This window comes from Macrobrachium rosenbergii, chromosome 52, assembly GCF_040412425.1.
Source record: "Macrobrachium rosenbergii isolate ZJJX-2024 chromosome 52, ASM4041242v1, whole genome shotgun sequence".
NCBI classification, from domain to species: Eukaryota; Metazoa; Arthropoda; class Malacostraca; order Decapoda; family Palaemonidae; genus Macrobrachium; species Macrobrachium rosenbergii.
In genome coordinates, this window is record NC_089792.1 from 11714407 (window position 1) to 11736822 (window position 22416).

General features: G+C 36.3%; 1 protein-coding gene across 1 annotated transcript in view; it reads left to right on the forward strand.

The window, feature by feature from the left end:
* The window catches only part of LOC136833686 (KAT8 regulatory NSL complex subunit 1-like), a 281243-nt gene that overhangs the window by 242102 nt on the left and 16725 nt on the right, over positions 1 to 22416 (forward strand). Inside the window, 6 exon segments of the mRNA XM_067095876.1 lie at positions 11703 to 11875; positions 11878 to 12174; positions 12783 to 12986; positions 14018 to 14101; positions 16063 to 16214; positions 16375 to 16551. Of these exon segments, the coding sequence (XP_066951977.1) occupies positions 11703 to 11875; positions 11878 to 12174; positions 12783 to 12986; positions 14018 to 14101; positions 16063 to 16214; positions 16375 to 16551 (1087 nt within the window).

Below are 22416 nucleotides of genomic sequence, written 5' to 3' on the forward strand. Positions count from 1 at the left end.
ACTAATGGTCTCTGAAATCAGAATGAGCAAACTGAGGATTCCAGTGTAAAATAAAACAATCAGACGACATTAGAACAATATGCTATCAGAGCAACGCATCAGACAAAACATGACGGGGCTGTATTGAGATACATGCATTTACTCTCAAAAGGCGTATGTGACTAACAAAAATCGTATGGGACTAAGCTCCCAATGAAATCTCAACATGATCAAACAGATGGCAGCTGGCAGCCAAATGGCACGCTTTTCAAAACAGGACCTAAGAACCAAAGTTGGTTTTCAGAACAGTACATTCTTGTATGGGACAAAGCTTACAGAAATCTTAACATGATTCGATTGCACTCCTGACCTGTCAACACTTGAATCAAAACAAAGCGCCATATCTATTTCTTGTGACAACAACCAACCAAATCACGCATATATGAAATCACGAGTACAGAACACTTGTTGCTAGGGGACAAAATGTGCAATCACATACTACGTTACTATTAAAATGTATTACCAATTTTAAATTATGCTGTTAAGTTACCCAAATCACTAACTCTTTTAAGATCTGACATTACACTACATATGATACTTCAACAATTATTATCATTACACATAACACATGATGAATAGAAGAGTAAATATATCAAAACTATGGGATGATATACATATTACAAGGCAACATCATGAAATTCCTCCCCCCAGAAGGTTAGTTATCCTGGGTTTGAATCCAGTGATTCACAACAGGATAAATAATCGGCAATTACAGTAAACCCCGTATTTGCCTGATGTGGGTACCTCAATTTCCGGGAATAGCTGCTAGAACCTGCGAATACTGAACCCTGCTAAAAACACATAGACATGCCTATTTTGATAGTTCAAACACACAAAAAAACTAAAAATGCTCATACAGGTGTTATCCTACTTACGATGGGGTTAGGTTCCAAAAAAACAATCATTTGTTGGATAAAACGTATCTTGAAAGCCTAGCCTACACCAGGGTATTTGGTACCTTGTGTACATATATGGTAGCCTAGTCTACACTATAAAGTATACTCTATTCATACACGGTATAATTATTAATGTCACTAATTTGAAGGTTCATGCAGAGTGACTCCTATGATACAATTCAATACAAAGAGAAATTGAATAAACACGAATTAGCTAATGGTTAATTATGGTAGTATACTCGATACATATGTGGTAGCTCAGCCTATGTTTTACTGTACCTTGCGTTGGCAAGCAGTCCCCGGTTACGACGGGTTCAGCTTACAACGCTCCGAGGTTACAACGCCAAATATATTCATCAGAAATTATTTTCCCAGTTTACTACTCATGTTCCAGGGTTACTTAATGCCCAATCCAACGGAAGACATATGGCTACAAAACGCAGAATAATCAAAATTTGCAGTTTTTTCGTGAAAATTCACCAAATTTAGCTTTACATCGTTAATACACCCAAAGCATTAAAAGTAAGGTTTTCATAGGATTTTGAAGATTTTCAAAAATTTTTCAGCTTATGACGATTTTTGGCTTACAACTCGGCACAGGAACGGAATCCCTGTAGTAAACGGTAACTGCCTGTATTCACGTATCGTATTACTGTATACAAACATCAACATAACGAATACAGTATGCATCTTTTCCATGGATCTTTTAAAGTGTTAGGCCTTAATTCACTGTATCCAATAATATTGTATATATTCTATGTTGCTTTTGTATTATAAATTCGACTTCAATGTTTTGGCTTGGAAATTGTGTAATGGAAGTTTATTTTGGCCGTGATTTAACTCGGTTCAGAGCGCTTTTCTTGCTTCTAGTTAGCGAATGAATCTTTAGATACCTTTTTATTTATATGGGGCAAGGTTATTTTTTCGCTTATACTGTACGAAGTGTTTTTTCTAGTCGAAATATAACGTAAATACGTCTTGTTGTGAAATTAATTTAGCTATTTTTTCGTTAATAGATGATGTTGGCCGTCATGGCGCTGAGTACTCGTGAGTAACAAGGGGAGAATACCACATACATTTAGTTCATGAATTCTTTTGCACAGTCAGCCAAACAAATATAGCAGCTTATTTACAACTTGTTAGTAGAGATGTCATAAATGGTTGCTGATCTGTGTGAGGGATAGGAAGAAGGGTATGTGTGTTGCAGTCAGTATTACTGTAACAGTGCCCAACTATCTAATCTACATTGTTAATTGGTGCCCCTAATTTGATATGAAATATGTTCATTGAATGATATTCATACTGTGTTTGGCAACATTTTTTTCAGCAGCTCACTTTGCTAGACAAAGTGTGACTGAGTTGAGAAAGGAAATATGAACTGATGTTTTCCTGATATAAAATGCAGAGTGTTGTTGTGATGTATCTTGTAGTATTTGCATCATGATTTCTCTCAGATGGCCATACAATTTGCAAAACTTATGCTTTTATAACTCAGTATTTTGTAAAGCTTGAAACTTTTTACAACTTTTTTTATCCTGTTATTAATATATGGTGTATATACCATAATCCTTGCATCTGTATTTTCTTTACAGAGTGAACCATATTCTACCACTGCTATTATTAAGCCCTCAAACTAAAGCAATGTGAGGCAGCTCAGCGAAATTGAGGAAGCTATGAGAAGAAAGCAAGAGGCTCAGAACTTTATTGCATCAGCTATTGACCTCTGTTATGTCTTTCTGACTCTTCCAAGCAGATAAAAGATCCATAGATCTAGATCACGGTAAGTCTCTCTGTGGACCCTAGCCTAGCATTGTAATTTACCTTTTATAGGATATGCAACCAAACGGTCAGTTATGTTTGTAAAATTTACACAAGTAATTCCAGTACCCAGAAACGTGAGATCTAGTAAAAACATATTGTACATAAAATACCCTAATAGGCATTCTACCAAGCAAAAAGTCTCACTTGAGATCTTCATCACCATATGCTACCCAAAATACATTTTCTTGATCAAGTTACTGTGCCACCTTACATAGTAATCCAAAGATATTATACTATATACAATCATCCCCCAATATTCGTGGGGATGCTTACTCACACCCAATCGCAAATACCGAAACCTCTAAAAACTGCTTATAACTGTATTTTAATAGTTAAACACCAAAGAGCCTCTCTAAACACTTATACAGTAACTGCCTGTTTTAATAGTTCAGACACCAAATATACCTTTAACTATCATCCTAAAACATTTAGTCATGAAAATAATATGAAAATGTAGTAATTGTTCTATGAAAAAATCTGCAAATAGGTGAGTTTTCCATGAATAATGTGGATATATCTTCCACAGAACATGTGCGGATGTTAACCGCAAATAAGTGGTAGGCCAACTGTATATATACATACACTTTATTAAAAAAGTATCAAGTTCTGCGATACAGTACACAATATCTAGAGATGACCAGAGTAACCACAAACCCGACTCTCTCATGTATGCATTTAGTGTTTATCTTCACTAAATTCATAATTATAATGTGTGTTGCTCTTTTTTCTCTGTCATTCATCTGTTTCAATATGGTGTTTAGGAAAGTCTTTTTTATTGCAACTAAATGAGACATTTTGCTTGATATATGTGTACCATGTCACATTAAAATGGCATTGAAGTAGTTTTGTGCTGTCTCAGTGTTTGCAAGCAACCCTGTGTCATCGCCAACAGGTATTGGACTGGAAGGTGTGTTGGCATCAAGGGTTATATGTAATGAAAATATGCAGTGATTCAACAAAAACTAGATGTTGCATAGGAACAGCAATGGCAGACAGTATATTGTCCTGTGGTTCTGACGCAGAAGATGGGGGTTACATACTGACCTGATGGCAATCCACTGAATGCTGTTGGGGGAAAACAGCTCTAAAGAAATTCTCAGGGCCTGAACAAGGATAGTTACAAAACCTGATGACTTCAGTCTTTGTGCTGTGCAGGAATTTGACTAAGGCTTTACTTGACCATTTTCTGTTGTTGGGAGTTTACAACCTTAACCTTGAAGTTCATTGGTGGCATTCATGTCCGGTATTTACACTAACTAAACTCCAAGGTAAGGGTATGTGATATTAGGAGGCAAAATATGACACCTAATATTGCCATTCTTTGCTTGCAACTCTTGCTCAGTTGGATCCTGAGCCCCATGATTTAGGAACAGAATTGTCTTAACTTGATCATGAGGAGTACCATGTTCTTCTGTTTGATGAGAGATGACTTTCTTGCAGAAATGGTTGTGAAACCATCCTCTAATAGTATTAGCTGTGAGCTACACCTTGACCAACCCACAAGAAGCCTATCAAACATCCAAGGAAGGCACCCTGGCTGCTCTTAAGTGTCAAACTACTACAGATTTTAGCCTGTGTGACCCTGAGGAGCTTTCACAACACATAGAAGAAAAACATGTTTTGAAAGTTTTCAACCAGGTAACTTCTTCAACTTTAGCAGCATAGCTTTGAGGTCCAATAAACAAATTGATGTCAACCACATCTTACTACTTCCAACAGTCATGGATACTTTTCTTTGAACTGTCCAAAGCTGCGCTGTAAGTCGTGATGGTTAAGAAAAAATATACTGGGGTTGGAAGCAGATCTAGCCTCCAAAAAGGCGTAAACAAAGCTGTCCCTGCAATAAACTTTTCTGAAATCCATCTTCGTCAGCGCCATGGATCAGTACACTTCTATTGAATATTGCTCCTGTTGCTGGAGCCAGTAGGTAGCCTTTCACCAAATGTCTTAGTTGCATACAAGGCAAGGGTATGTTCTTGTTTATTGGTAAGAATTTGTTGAGTCTTGCTGAGACAGCTCTGTGCACTTCAGTAGGTATATGAAGGCTTGCTGAGTAAATTGGAGGAGGAGAAAAGCAATAGAATAAACAAAATCACATAAGAGTCTCAGCAAACTCCTTGAGAGTCTCAGCTGGCTTAGGAGATAATGGTGTTTTTTTTTATCCAGGCCCTTTGAATTGAAACAGGCTTCAACACTGCTAAATTTATCAGACAGATATATTTTTTTTCGATTGGTATGTTTTCCATTGGGCAAATTGTACCTGTTGATAATGTTGCTAATCCTGAAATGGTAATCACAGTAAAAAAAAACTTGAAGTACTCTCTTATGTCTGCTGGTAGCTCATTTTATTTGATATTGTAATACATTTGTTCTTGTGCTTTAGGATACATTTTGTCTACTATGTTTCTGAGCAGGTACCATCACCCAAAACAAAAATAATGATAAAATGGAGAGTACGATCGTTACATACTACTTCTGCAGGTTTGGAAAGATTTGCTAATTCACAAGAATTGGTGGATTTTGAATCAGTGTCCAGTATGTCACAGCTATACCCAATACTTTTTTCTGTAGAAAAGCTGCATATTACTAGCTTTGTTAATTTTTACTCTCGTTAATTTTTTTGTTCATTTAGTGATACCCATATGTACATATGGTGCTAGTATGCTTTCTTTTATCAGGCAGTGTCTGTGGGCACCCACTTTTGAACTTTTGATTCCAATTTACATGTATCTTTACTTAAATCATTCCACTGGATTTGTTTCATGAATTTTATTTATAATTAGTTTGAATTGACACTCATAAAAGTGTTGTATTTACCATTTAGGATTGGTATTGTCATCAGCTGTTAAAATAATTTTTAGTGTATACAAGTAATATGGTTATTGGCCTGGAAAGCAAGATTGTTCATTATGCTGATGATGTAACACGTGTGGGTGTAGTAAAGTCTCCACTTATAAGAAATGATGCTGCCCTTAGTCTCAATCAGAGCATGGAGCAGATTAGTGAATGGTGTAGTTGATGGGGTATAAGGCTGAACTCCAGTAAAACAAAATCACTATTAATTAGTAGATCCTCACTGATTTTGTACCCCATACTTCCCTTCACGTGGATGGGACTCTGCTGAATGAGTCTGAAGTTTTAAGTATACTTATGTAACATGTGACTTATGCCTTGTAGGTGTTTTATTTGACACACTTCAGGCAGTGGGATGATGGGGAACAGATCTGAAGGTTACCAAATGAAACCCTGACTTTCCTTAGCCTAATTTATTACTCATTATTACAGTGGCTCAGACCTTCAAACAGGACCTTATCCTAATTTTATTAAGTTTGGCCACAGTTTAGCAATTACCATCTTATTATACTTAACTCTAACTGTATTTTCTTAATACCACTATAGTTTACCAAAAACAATCTTCCTATACCTAATCTTATTTAACATAAGCCTTAATGACAATAAATCAGGAAATATGATGTTATATTTTTACTTCCATAGTTTTTCACTGTCAACATCAACTCTTTTTCAGTAACCTTTCACTTTCTTTCATTCACCTCAACTTCTGGCCTTACTCTTTTCTGCCTCCCTCTTTGCTGCGATTTCTTTTTTTTCTTTGCCAAACTATACTTACTTGAGGTTTCCAGTGGGAGACAAAGCCCACCAACTTTTATAAACAGCTCAACAACATCCCAAACACGTGACCCTGCCCTTGCAATCTGGCACAGTTTTCTGTTTCTTCCGTCCAACCACTACACCTCCTTGCAGAAACTGAATTCGGCAATTAAAAGCTACCGACCACAGATCCGCCCCTTCAGAAATTTACTCCGACTCTTCTCCACTAATGTTAAGATTATGACCACCCATGTCCCATCTGTCTTTATCTCTTGTCCTTCCACTCCATCCATCAGTGCTTTCCAATTCCAGTGGTCAAGGCAGTGATGCTCCTTGAACACAATCAGCTTGTTTCATCCTCTCCAGCTCTTAGCCCGATCTGGGAATTGCCAATGCAGATCCTACTACAGGCAGTCCCTGGTTATCGGTGGGGGTTCCGTTCCCGACAGCGCGACGATAACCAGAAATCGGCGATACTAGCGCTGATTCCCAGTTATTGGCGTTGATAACCTGGAATCAGCACTGATAACTGGAGATCGGTGTTGAAAATCCAGTTATCACCGTCACTAGACAAGCACCGTAAAGCCAGATCACCAATAACCGAGGCCGCTGGATAACCAGGGACTGCTTGTATATCTGTGGCTCCAAATAGTTCAAGGTGAAGGGGAGCTCATCCTATTTTTTAACACACACACTACAAACTGCAAGTAAAAAAGTAAAAATAACGATTAATTAAACAATCACACACCAACAACACATTCATAAACAACATATACAAACACAATAAACTTAATAGGAAGACAAAAAAATTCAAACAAAATAAAAAAAAACATCACAAAAACAAAAATGGAACAATCAGTTCACACAAACGTCTTAAATCATACAAACCCAAACTTAGCCTACCACAATCTTACTTTTGGAGAAACATCTGATAAAAGTTTCAGTAAATGCCACACAAAAAGTTAGGTATTACTGGTATACACGAAGTCTCATAACAATGATAAAACCAGGCCAGCAAGTTTCAGGTCATTTGTCTGCCTTTACTAGAATACTGTTCTCCGGTGTGGATGTCTGCTTCTACCAGAGATTTATCTCCTTCAGATAGAGTGGTTCGTGGTTGTAGGGTTCTGCTTCCTAACATTAGGAGTTGTGACTTGGACCATTGACAGATGGTCTCTTGTTTGTCAGTTTTTCATAAGTTGTACTTTAACAGAAATCTTTCACATTCTCAATTGATCCCTGATCCTCTTCTCTTGCCAAAAGCAACCAGGTTTGCTGAACAAGAGCACCAATATGCAGTAAATGTGCTTTGCTGTCAAATTTCTTAGTTCCAGAGGTCTTCTATTCCTCATGCCGTTGGACTGTGGAACAGTCTCCCTGAGGATGTTGTGCAATTGGAACCTCAGAAGTTCAAGCAGAGGTGAAGTGCATTACTACCCTAAACTAGTTCTCCTTGTATTTCAATAATTTACCTACATTTTTATCTATTTAGTGATTTTTTTTTTCTTTTTTAATAGCTGATCCCTTCTTTTCTGTATTTCTTATTTCTTTTGTTACTTCTTTCAAATGAATGCCATATTCTTTGAAAACTTGAATTTCAAGTCAGTGCTCCCTGTGGATTTGATCCATATAAACAAATTATCTTTTGAATAAAAATACTGTACATTAATAATACTTTTGTTTCATGTTGTCCATTCTGAAGTATGCTTTTGATGCTACTATACTTACTTGCTATTAACAGTTGCTGACTATTGGTTCTGAAATAGATTTTTGTACTCTTTGGAAGTGAGTAATTATTTATTTTCATGTGATGACTTACTTTACTTCTGCTTATACAACACTAGACAAATCAGGCCATGTGAAGATTAATCAGTATTCTGATGTCATTTTTCTTAGTACGCTGCTCCTACTCTAGACTGCCGCTCATCATCAAGATCCAGATCGCTCCAGGTCTAGGAGAAGAACAAGATCCAGATCGCTACCGCAGAAGTCGCTCTCGATCAATGCCCAGCTGAGTTATATCCTTGCGAGTGGCTTTTTGGAAGGAAAAATTATACTTGAAATATGTTGACCTAACTGGAATGCGTTGGTAATTGATGATGCCTTTTTTAATTGTTCTCATATTTTTTAAACATTCAAGTTTTGTTGAGTGTTGAAAGTTTTATTCTCTCTTTTGTTAAATCTTTTGCTAACTGTTACAAAGTCTGTAGTGTTTAGATATCTAGAAATGCTTATAGTAATTAGAAAATATGTGCTTTTCCAGAGAACGACATCATGTTCCAGGAGTCAAAGAGTTCAAGGAGGAGAGATCTTCTGCCTCAAAGTCACAGGAAATCTCATCTCGAGGCTTTTGTGTTTAGCATCTCCCTTGATTGTTAAAATTTTTCCTTCATTAGAGTGTGGAATATAAGAGATGTTTGATGATGACGGAAGCACAGTATAGTTTAGACAGTGTTACTTGCCAGTCATGGATAGGCACTGAATGCCATAAAATGTCATAAAACAAAAATAACTGAGAGGAATGGAAAGATTTTATGAATACTAACCTTAATTACACTTTTTGGGGTCAAGTTACTGCAAGGCGTAATTACTCAGTTGGTCAATTAACAACATTTGTCAGCAAATAATAAACATCAGCGGCGTTCAATTATAGCCAGGCCACACGTGATTAACCAAATAAGATATATATACATACAGGCAGTCCCCGGTTAACGGCGGGCTCGTTTAACAGCGATTCGGTTTTATGGCGCTTGTCTAGCGACGAAAATCAGTAATTTTTGGCACTGAAAATCGCCGATTTCCACCTATCGGTGCTAATAATTGGGTATTGGCGCCGATACATACCTAACAGAGGCGCCGATAACCGAAAATCGGCGCTGGTATCCCCCGAAAATCACTGATTTTCAGTTAGCGGCGATTTTCGGTTATACCCTTAGAAACGGAACCCCGCCGATAACCAGGGACTGCCTGTATAATTATTTAACGGGGTTAAAAAGGTGAAATTCCTTTGTTCCGTCGCAAATGGAGGCTTCAGCGCAACGAATGAAAGTGAGCTGAGAGTTGTCCTATGTCACACACAATAAAGGCATCCTTCTGAAAGAGAGAGGTGGCAAATTAACTAAAGGAATCGCATGTAATAAAACATTTTAACGATATATCATTGATCTATCCTGACTCACTGTAATATCACATTCCATCTACAAAGATTGCTCTGACTTTACCTGAGAAGTCATGTGGATGGCACAGCCAGTCAAAAAGACACTTTGGTATCACTTTCCTAATCTAGAAATTAACTAAGCATGCAAACGATGGGTGGCAGTGGCTTGGAAGAGGGTCAGCTAGGGAAAAAGGAGGGCTACGGAGATGACCGGAGAGAGAGAAGTAGATGTGGTGAATCACGGGAGTTACATGGGGGCGGGGGGTTGCTTCTAACATAGTCATGAAACATTTCAGTAGGAGGAAAAACAGGCCACCAAAATACTTGAGTTCATCGGGCTTACTGTAGGAGTCCAAAGAAACAACTAATAGTTATCTCAACTGAGGTACCAGTTGGCCAAGATGATGGTCCTGTGAGATATAATGAAATGGAAAATTGCACATCCACTCTTGACAGGCTAACAGAACTGAGGCTTAATCCTGCCCCAGGTAGGTTTCTTCCAGTCTTTGCAGCTGCCTCTCTCTGCAAGTACCCCAGAACTAAAAGCATTCCAACAGCAGAAGGGAAGGACATTACAGGAATACACTCAGAGACATGCTATGTGGGCAGCCATTTGCACCACGCTTGCATTAGGCAGCCTTATGAGCTTAGTGGTTGCCCTGCTCATGTGCTACACAGGCAAATGTTTGATGGAAAACATATGTTTTAAACTTTGCTTTGAAAATTTGTATAATTGGGTGTCAACATACTTATTACTGGTAATATAGTTTGGACATTTGTAGTAACAGTAGTACATAGCCATTATTCATACTACAATATTGAAAACTTTTATTTGCCAAGGTACACACAATTGAGATAAGTATTTTAATATTACTCAAGCTTCATTTGGTATTAAAGTTCATCTTATTATTTGCAATTGTACAAATCTTCAGTAGTTTCACTTGTGATGGATGTGATAGTTATGTAGTCAGTTTATTGAAAATTGTTACAAAAATTGATAGCAGATAACCAAGAGATGACAACACTTTTCACATAATATTTTTCCTTTCAAAGTAATCAGAGTATAATTCAGAGAGACTAGAAATGTACTTATAAAGTACAATAGTGTGTAATTTAACTTTATCCTACTTTTTCCATACAGTGTTTCCTCTTTATTTGTGTTCATCATGGTTTTATTTTGCCTATCAGTCATCTCATTACTTGCTTTGTTTCATCTTAAATCCTTGTATGAAACAGATAAGATTTAAAAGAGATCTTTCAAGTTCAGTGACTGTGTGTAGGGAATTGTCAACTATCCAAAATAGGAATATTGTGCAACCTTCTAGGGAAAAAAAGTTACAAGTAGCAAGCACACCACCTCATGTGAGTAGAGCAAATCCCTGTGAGGAGGATGAATTGTCTCTTTGTAAAAAAACTTTTGCCTCTTAAATATGAGCAAACCAGAGTATTTTTTAAGTAGTTTATCTATGCCTGACTAGAAAAACACCAAATACACCAGTTAAAGAAATTGTGCATAGCCCCAAAATCTCTCCCTCCCATTCTCAAAAGGAAAGACTTCCATCATGATCACTACGATCAGTAAAAGTTTAAAGTTATTTGTGTCAGATTTTTGAAGACATCAAGGATGAAAGTGGTACGAGCAGAATTTTGATACAGAACATTAGATGATCTCGATTCCACCACACAACCTAGAATTGTATCATGTGATCTCAGCCTCAGCATACTTTGTCATAATTCAGCTGATGTGGCTTGTACATCATTTGTACTCATAGCTTCTTAATTGTGGAATTGTCGACCTCACTGTATGTCAACTATCATAAAACCTATTAACATATTCAAGGAAAAGTTTGACTAATTCCTTGATATCCTACTGAGTGAGCCAAGGTACAGTGCCACTGGACAATTTATTGACCGTGTTACAGTTGATAAATTGAACTCTTATCTAGCACCTTGTGTGCAGTCCCGAACTCAGATCCAAGAGTGTTGCCTTCAGTAATTGCTAGTGCTGTAGTATGTAAGCCCACACTTGGGAGGCACTCAGTGAGGTAATACCCTATCAATCCCCAGTTGGGTGGAAGTGATCATCAGTTAATTCTCAATCTTTCAGTTTCTTAAAGTATTGTATTTTATGTTTGTTTTAGATTAATGCATTGTATTGATGTGAACATCTTGTTTTGCAGACATGTAAGAAATACCAAAGGTGCAGTTCAAATTGAAGAAGGGAGTAAGTGGAGAGGGTTGACTTTACGTGACCCAGCTCACCTTGATCTTCACGATCCTGCCCTTACGTGCCTGTCTGCGTCTATTCGGACTACTGTAAATGGATACCATGGCAGAGTTGAAGATGGTGTTGCCGGGGTGTTTCTGATACTTCCTATACATCAGCGCGTACTCAGGGTGTACGAACGATCAAAAGAAGACGGCTAGTGAGGGCAGGAGCTGGTCTCTGTGCTGGCCACAGACGAGGGGGCGGGGGTGGACGAATTCCTGCTGTGCAGTGCAAGTGTGTCCCGCCTTTGACTTGTGTACTGTGTACACGCTTACAAGGTGCTGTCCCCCCTGCAGCCCCTCCAGATCCAGACACACAGCCATCCAGTGAAAGACGTGCAAGAGTTGATCCTACTTATCATCCTGTACTCACACAACCTACAGGTACTGTGAATGAGCTTGATTCATTCTGTGTACAGGTTATTATATGTACTTTAAATTGTTAAAAAGCTGTACTTACCCGAAGTATGTTGTATTGTGATTAGCAAGAAGTAGATATTTTTTTTAGCATAGGCAAGAAATTATCTGTATTTTGCATTGGTAAGAACTATCATCACAGTTCTTCCAGAGAAGAGTATTAAGATTATGGAAGCTGCTATAAATAATTTTTTAATTTTAGGAAATTTAATTTTCTGTTTTGAAAATTGACTATAGTCTTTTGAGAACCTTCCAGCACGTAGATAAATTTTAAATCACATAACTGTGTTTGTGACATTAGAATGTTTCTAGTGATATAAAATTTGTCAGAAATGGGAATGGAGATGCACAGAACTTGATCATAATCAGTGCAGTGTTTTCACAGAAGTCATTTTTTGTCCTGTAATTTGTTTATGTAAAGGGTGGTCATTGTTGTCAACTTGATATTGCAGTACTTGATTACCTGTAATTAGTAAGGAATCTTATGCCCAACTATTTTGTAAGAATTAAGGTAGATCTTTTAAGGAGTTCCAAAGTAAGGTGGTACTGACATCAATTTATTTTCTTCCTCTCAGATGTTTCACTGTCTGAGCAGTTTGATGCTTTGCTTAAGACAACGGACTGGCAGAGGCAGGTTCTTACGGCAAGAACTGTTCAGCCCTTAGTGAACCGAACAAGCAAGGAATTACCGAAAGTCGAGAAAAAGAAAAAGAAAGATAAAGAACGGAAGAAGGAAAATAAAAAGAGTAAAAAAGAAGGGAAAGGAAGAATAATGTTGAGTAAGTATTCAAAAATTTTTCTAGATGCTAATGTTTTATTTGAGGGGTCTTCTTCAATTACATTCCCTTTTATAGTAAAGATAAAATGAAGAGAGTATTTGCTTTATAAAACTGCTTATGGATCTAAGCATTTAATATCTGTTGCTTCATCCCTGTTAATTAAGCAAATTGATGACACCTGTAATGTTATTGCATCTGTATCTCATTCCACTACCCAGTGGTTTTGTGTTTTCATTCGTAATGTATAGAATGAGCTCGAAAGTTGTAATTTTTTAAAGGCTGTCTAATATCTGCTTAGTACTGTAAGTTTTGAAGTAAATTGTTAGCTGGTATTCATACTACATAAGACTGAGGTAGGAAGCTACATGTTTGTTTGAAATGAGGTTGTCCTTTTGAAAATTAATTTTTCTCTGTGGGTATTCATGGGTTCCATGTAGTAATGCTGTACAAATTTTATTCAAATACATTTAAATTTGGATATAGTAATAGTATCTTGAGTAGCATACTGTTCGTGTTTGGGCGGTAAATGACACCATTAGTTGTGCAATAACCAAATTGTCTCTTCTTTCCATATTTCTTCTTTACATTATCATTTTGAAAGGAAAATTCATGGTTTTTATAATTCAGAAAGTAATTTTTATATATTTTTAATGAAAGGCCCATTTTTTTATGTGCTGGAGATACACAAGTATGTCACAGGGCAATTTTTATTTCCTACACTTACACTATATTTTACTGGGTGTTAGATTTTTGATATGCTGCGTAAATGTTATTTGTATTTTTGAGCAGTTCCATGTATGTTTAATTGCACACTACTCAGTTGGGTTAATGGCATGTTGACTTTCTCTTAGGGTTTATCTTACCTAGCCCAAATGTCTTTATTAGCTCTATCTTGCTCCAATTTTCAAATAATTTCAGAATAAATCATTCAGGTGGACCTCTAGAGTAATAGACAGATAATTCTATGGTCTTTAAGCTAATATTTATATAAGTAACACGGGTAGAATATTAAAGTCATTTTTCCCTTCCAGAAATACGCAAGTCACCGATAACGGGAGAGCTAGTGCGAGATGGAGACTTCAAACGAAAAAGATTAGCTGCTCAAGAGGCGTTATGTAAGTATAGTGTGCAGTCTTGTCTTGATGCGTATCATACAATGGGGCCAGATTTTGTGATGATTCTATGGAATTTTGTTGGCAGAAAGTGTGAAGTGCTATGCAAATATTGTGTCATTCACACCCATCAGTCATATAGAGCTCTCATTTGCAATTGGAATGACCTCCAGACTTACATTCTTCTGTAGACACAGTCTGCAGAATAGCCAAAAGTCAATGGTGCCATGTGCTTGCTCCTGAGTTATTATATTATATATTTTTTTATACACTGGTTATTTATTTTATACACTGGTTATTAACTCAACAATGAAAAACTACTTTGGTTTTAGCATATGGTATAAGCTTTCTTCATTAACATTCATTACACTGTTTGTTAGTGTTCGTTATTTTTATGTTAACCCTGTTTACACAAAAACTGGTTGTAGCTTTCAGGATTTCTTCAGCTGTACACTGTTCTGCCTGTTTCCATGAATTTGGTGTAATTCATATGTAATGCAATTTTTTTTCCATTTGGTATTTTTATATCAATAATTTTGGTAGTATTTGAATGCTAAGAGGAGAGTTGCCATGTAGCTTTTTGTATAAGCAAAGTGATAGTGATCTCATTTTTACCTCTCTTCATAGTGTGTTTTCTCTTCATAATGTATGTGTTTTATGTAAAATACATTATTTGCCTTACTTTGTGTAATCTATTTTACCAGGTGTCTATAACTGATATCTGGTAACTTTTTTTTTGCTTTGGTGGTGTGTACATTCTTATAACAGAAAGCCATGTTCTTAGCTTCCCAAATGTTTGCATTATCAGTAGAACCAAGGGGAAGTAGATCTAAGCCTCTGTGTCATGCAGCAGTAGATTTCTTGTGGGCAGAAGGCTGTGGTATGAAAAAAATACACAGGCAGTATAGCCTACCTGGTGTAAGTGAAAGGGACATCAGTCTTATCAGAGACTCAATCCTGTGTTTGCATATGTCATCCTCCAGAAGAATATGTTCTTTTCAGCAATCAAAGGTTATAGGATGGCCCTGTCAAAGGTGCTTGAACCCTCAAGCATTGAATTGACAGTTTCCATAGGTCTGAGAGAAGACTTAAACTACTTTTAGGAATAGCTCATAAGTTATTTCTCCATAGTTTTACTAGGGTGCTTTGAGTTGCTTCAAGAGGCACCTCTCAGCCTTGGCCAAAACTTCTTTTCTACCATCTTTGGCATCTTCTAGGCACTTGAATGATTGACATGACCAGGAATAGTTTCTCAAAGCAGAAGCTGGTCTCTTGTGGATTTCTCTTTGTTACAGACCTGGTTGCCAAACATCCAACCACCAAGAGTGTGGATACCTCCTTTTCAGGCCAGAGAATAGCATGACTCCTGTCTCATCTTGTCTACAAGCCAGCAAAACCAGCATGTTTTCTTTCAGGCATATGTGGGTCATTTTTAATGTAATACAGTGTTTAGAGATCGTACACTACTTTTATATATTACCAAGATTAAACTTCTTGGTATTGAACTAATACCCCACGAAGATACTTGATTTGTTTTCTGAGGTGTTCTGTCTTCAAGTGCTTCTTTGGATCCATTGGAACCTTGCAAAGTCTGGTATTCAGCCTCTTGCATTCCCAACCAAGTTTCAGTTTGGTAACATTCTTATTGATGGATTTTTTTTTTTTTTTTTTTTTTTTTAACAAAACATGGTTTCATTCCCATTGATCATACAAAAAAATTGCCCACCTTCCATCTCCTCAGTCTTGCTGTGGTCATTTCCAATCCATGCAAAGCATTGTGAGGGATAGTCACCATTTACTGATGGGTCAAAGGTGCATGTACATGACTAGACAGTCCATAAGACTTGAAATGTACCTGTGTGGATATTCAAACTACAAATGTGGGCTTTATGTGATTGATGGGTTTGTATGACTAATTGTTTTATTCTATAAAAACAATTTTTTTTTTTTTTTTTGTATTTCAGTAACCATAAAAAAAGTACGGGTCGAAGATGATGATGATACAAGTAGTGTATATGGTAGTAGCTTACATTCTTCACCTTCAGCAAGTCCAGCACCTATTGACCGGTCAGCCCATAAAAGACAATCTTCTAGTTCTAACCAAAAAAATAAACAGGTACTGTAACTGAAAAATGTATGATTTTCATGTTGATAGTTGGAAAATGCTAGTTCTATTATTTGCATGGAATATTCATAAGGTAATTTTTGAATTTTTATAAATTTTAAATACCTTTTAATTGGTTAAGTAAGTATTGGTCGTGAAATTTCTTTTTCAGAATTCAAGTGGAAAGGCCTATGACATCGATAATATTGTGATTCCATATAGTATGGCAGCCTCAACACGTGTGGAGAAGCTAGAATACAAGGAAATCCCAACACCTAAATGGAGAGTTGTTCCCCTTTTACCAAATAATGTTCACCATATGAGCAGTGGTACTAGTCAAGAAGAAGAGGTATACATCTTTCTTTTTCTTTGTTTTGTAACTAATTTTTGATGGATTATTCTGCATAGTACAGGTTGCAGGTTAAGTTAAAATAGACACATGGAGAGTATGGATCTAGAAGTTAATACAAACCCTTGATGTAAAATAATATATAAATTTACTAATTAGTCCTTCATGATGGTGCAGCATATCATTATACACAAATTTTGTGTGAAGGTAATGAAATGGTTTGTATATTTTATCTTTTTAGTCTCTAGAGGTTTACTAAATTGCATTGCAGGCAGTGTACAACTTATTAGTTAGGCTAATCATTAAAATCCTGCTGGTTGATTACCCGAGAGGTTTGCTGGAGGATTCTTGGTTACCATACTAGGTGGTGTAGTGTTTGAGCCGACTAGGCCACCTAAGGTGCAATGTGGATTGCGGCTGAGTGGTTTATTTTTATAACTGCGCAGGAAATTGGGTGTGATTTCTCCTTGTCTTATTCTTGAATAAAAGTTTTTCAGAAACAGTTGAAGTGAGAAATATCGATGTTTTAATATTTTTTAATTATGTTTTGTTTACTTTGCAGCACGGTGATGTATAAATTGTAGAGTGTGAACAGGAAAAGTTGATATAGAATAAATAATTAATTTTATGTTAATACTGGTAATGTGAAAGTACTTGTCTTGTTCATAATTAAACTTTTCTCAGATCTCTGGGGGGTGTTTGTAGGAAATAATTTTTTGTACTTGCAGTAGGGAACCTTTCAGTATTTTAATACAGTAATTGTTTACTTTAAGAGATTTATAAACTTAATCTTCTTTACATCCTTATGTAAACACATACTTAAATTTGTCAGATAGGTATGATCCTCCAGAAGTTATTTTGATAAATCCTGTGTTTAGGTGTGGTAGGAAATGCATCACTTTGGAATGTCCAGAAAATGGGTAAGCTAAATAGATTTTAAGGAATGCCCAGATTCGTTGTAAGAAGATGATGTAATGTTTGTTTTTATAGTTCCTAGAGGACCACAGTGAGGTCTTTTTCAGTTGCAGAGTGGTGACAGTGATGCAAATTTGTTGATATCAGTTAATCAGTCTCTAGTTTGAGACAATAGTTTTAATAGATATGATTATACTCAACAACACAACATGTCTATTTTTGCAGACTTGCTATGTACATGAGTTAGTGGCATGAATTAGTGAAAATGTGCCTCTGTTGTTTTGTATTCCATGAAACAACCATATGCTGATACAAATGGCAACCCTCTTATTTTAAAAGTGCATCGAACCCATGTGCGACACTTAACAGTCAGAAGTGAGCAGGTTGTTCAGAAATAAAGGTAGTTTGGATGACATTTCTGTTAGTCTTCATGATGAAAACTTGCATTTGCTCCTGTGAATATTTTTTTTCCTTTATCATACTGAGTCTCCTTTCTTGGAGGGTTATCTAAATACTGCACATACAACGAGCGACACAGTTAAACATGAAAAATTTATGCTGTTTGTACACACAGCTTTTTATCTCTCAGAAAGCAACTTTTTTTTTTTTCTTTTTACCAATATCTGCAATCAAGTTATCAAATAATAATTTATGTACAAAGCTTTTATAACTTCAGACCATGAGCACCATGGCAATTCTTTAAAGCTATTTTACTAAAAATTCTTAAGAAGCAAGTTTATTTCATAAATAATGTTGGATAACTGAAGTGTTGAAATTTGCTTCAGAATCCCTGGCTTTATAGGTATTAAAAAATCGGGATGCCACCAATATCCGTCATATGTCATCCTATCTTGGTAACCATATCTTGTAACCATTTACTGTACAGTATATGCATTTGATAACCAGGACTAAGACCCCAAACTAATGATCATGAAATAAATTGCAGAGAATTTCATCATATTGTGAACCTGATAAGAAGTGAAAACAGTTTAAAGTGAAGTTTGCAATTTTCATTAAAAAGCTGTTGATGAGATAGCCTACTATCATAATTCAGTCCTAGAAAGTTTCTATATAGGACTTCCCATTTCAACCCCTTTACAGTCCACTGAAGCCAGGTGTAAGATCTAGAAAAGAAGTGAGTGCACAACCTCATTTCAGATTAATGGCCTTTGATTTAATCCTGTTCAAAGGAAATCTGATGGACTCAAATATGAGCCAAAAATAGTCTAAGCAATACTAGTAACAAATTTTGGTAGCTTGGAATTACTTGGAAAAATCAAAGTAATTAAATGTTGCCTTACTTCCATTCAAAGAAATCCCATGTGCACCAGCTTGTGCTGCATAAGGTTGGAAGAATGTCACTGTGCATGCCCAGACACACTCATGGCACTCTTGTTAAGAGTGTATGGTTGGAATGTTGAAATACAATTAGGGAGAACAAAATAAAACTAGTTATGAATTTCATATATCCTTGAAAGGATAGCAAAAAAGCCCAGAAAATTGGAAACTGTAGTCTGTCGTCCAAGAATGGGACATACCTGCCTCACATACTGGTTTTTAGTTGTAAATGGAAATTAACCATACAGTGATGAGTGACTGGTCCCTTTGACTGTCAAACATTTGCTAATTGAATGCCTCAGGCTTAAGGACCTTAGGAGAAGCTTTCTCTCTGAGACCTGAGAAGAGACTGGCTGGTATAGTCTAGCTGCAGTCCTTGGGCATTTTTAGGTATGTATCAGAAGCAGGTCTTTTGCAGAAGCTACATATTAAGTTTTTTTATATTTTTCATTGTTCCCATAGTTTTCATGTAAATTTTGTTACTAAATGAGATTGGCATCAATGACCTTAGTTGTTATGATGCCGAAGAACTTAAATCAGTCGGTCAGTAACAAATTGTGCTGAATTATTTAAAATGAAAATTAGAAACTGCTGCTATTAAGTAGTCCTCTTTGACACAAGTACAGTACCTGTAGACCAAAGGCAGAACTGTTGGCTGTACTGCAGGATTGCAAAATTGGTATTATATGTTACTTATTTGAGGGCTCTAGAGTGAGCACTTGTAGGGAGATTCCATCTCCTCTTTGATGGACAAAGAGTGGTGATTAGGGGAACTTTCAGAATTGGAGACAAACAGATGATCCTAGCTCTGTAGTCAAATCAAGGAAAACAAGGCAGTGTTAATCTAAGTAACTCAAGATTATTCTCAAACTTGTGTAGACCTCAGAAAGTGGAGTGATTTGAACCTCCGTAAAATAAATTGGTTGTACATCAAATCCTTTTAAAAAAATATGTAAGCATATATCCGTGCAAAAATTGTCTGTATTCTTTCACCACCTTCACTTAAGCTGAAATTGCCTTCTAAACATAATATTGATTGTGCAAAGAAATAATTTGGGAGGTAATGCACACACACCATTAACCTGAGTGTTGAAAATTTGTAAAGACTGATTTGAAAACCCATTTATCTTTTAAGGCAAAAATCCCTTAGAAATGGTGGCAATTGCAAAAGTTGTGAAGGCCGTCTCCTGAAATCATAACGTCTTACATCAGTAACATTCCATCTAATCACAGTTTTTTAGAAAATTATAAGGTAAGCGATTGTAAAACATCAGGCAAATAACATCTCCCAACTAACCCTCACGATTTTATCAAGGAAGGACTAAGGTACCTCATTAGGTTAATGAAGCATTTAAAAATTAGGTTCCTAAACTCAGGCAACAAAATCATTACTGTTTGTTTGTAATTTCACAAAAAAAAGCTCATTACTTTCCCATGCTAGACTGAAATCAATAAGCCAAGGTAAGATCCAGCTTGGACACAACAACTAGAATATTATAATCTATAAAATCAAGAAGGGTTTTGTCCCAGATTAGTAGACCAATCCATTAGCCCTTAAGGGATGGGCTAAATATATATTAAACACACCCCAGACCAGGAAAACTTTAATGTTGACCAATTTAAGAAAAAACATATCAATGGAAAGAGAAAGATATGCAGATGCACATTGTGTAAGAAAAAAAAACCTTAAAAATTTTTACCTACCTTCCAGGGAATTTGAAAGTGACTACTGTATTTACAACCCTGTGTAGGGCCTCTTTTACAAGACACTTGTAAAAATTTGCTAATTTTACCAAGTTATACATGTTTTTTCTAATTATTTTATTTTATTGTTGTAAAATTATAATTACAGCTCAAACAGTATCATAACAGATAAGAACTAAAATCAGTAACAAATTCTGATTATTTTTGTTGTAAAATATTTGAGAGATTTACTGAGATGTGGAGATGCAGTAACTTTTTGTGAGGTACACATGTTTTTTTTGTAATATTTCTTTGCACTTTTCTTTGTAAAATTACAACTATAGCTGACATACTATCATAAAAGATAAGAACTAAAACCAACAGCAATTCCTGGGTATATTTATGAGCAATTACTAAAAAAAAAAAAAAGGCCTGGGATAGAGAGGGGCAATACATTACCCCATCAAGTTTCAGGGCACACTGATCCCCCTCTGTCCTGTGCTGAGCACTCCAGCCGGAGAAGAACCCTAAAAGTGTTCAGAGGTCTGCTTAAACAAATCATTTATAACTAAGTAACTAACTGTGCTGAGCTGTTACGGTTGCCGTAAGTCATTTAAGGACCATTGAAGTGCTATGGACATCTCTCCTGCTAAATTCTTCCAAATTGTATGGCACGGAATATCAGTGCTCACATGAGTTAGCCCTTCCATGCCTCAAAACCTTTTATAGATCATCATATAATGATGCCCGTCCATTAAGGGTTAAAAGCAGAAACCTTGCTTTTCAGTGATATGTCTATCACGACTTGTATTATACTACAATCCAACTGAGATTGCTTGTGGTTTGTTACTAGGACCCCAGCTTTCAAGTGACAAATTTCTCTCTTTTCCAGCTGTCACTAATCTTCTAGTTTACTTATCTAAAAACAATTTACACAAGTTCGTGGATATATCATGCTTCATTAACTAAGATACTCTCTCTTCTAGTTTACTTATCTAAAAACAATTTACACAAGTTCCTGGATATATCATGCTTCATTAACTAAGATTCTCTCTCTCTCTCTCTCTCTCTCTCTCTCTCTCTCTCTCTCTCTCTCTCTCTCTCTCTCTCTCTCTCTCTCTCTCTCTCTCTCTTCTCTTTACAGCCTCCAAGTTATGAGTATGCTAATCATGCTCCTGCTCTATGGTAATGGAAATATATACCTGATCTTCATCAGTTCTTTGTATAAATGTAAAACCCATAGTTTCGTGTAGATATCACATGGAAGAAGATGCCAGACCAAAATTCCAAAGGTTAATCTTTGACTCCTACATCTTAATTGGATAGATATTGAATAAAAAAAAAGGTAATGACAGGTCACATTAGTTTTGTTCTACAAGGTGAGGTAAAGGTTATACTTATAATAGGTGCTGGATGTTTGGTAGTCAGATTTTATGGATCCCTAAAGATTAGTTTTATGAACTTTATATCCAGTGGAAATTAGGGCTCAGAATATGTACTGGATCTTTCAGATCCAATTGAAATGAAGGGCTCAGAATATGTATTGGGTCTTCTAAGTCGTCCAGGGAAATCGGTACAAATTTGAGATGTTGTGCCCATCTCCTTATTTGTTGCTGTAGCCCAATGAGAATTTAGCTTTTACTTAATTTTGTGATTAAACCAGTTGACAATAAAGTACTATAAAGTTGTAGATAGGTGACTGTTTTTCCTGTTTGGGGAGAAATTCTTCCTCCGCAGATGATACATAGAACTTAAACGATTTATTTCCTATCAAACAAATTACCCATGCACACCAGAGCATCAGTAGCAAAGATTGAAACATTTCACTGTAATTACTGTACAAGGAAAGCTTCAAATCTTCCACTGGGTGGGATGTTTTTCTAATATCTACAGACAGGAAAAAGATGCTTATTATCTGATACTGGCTAC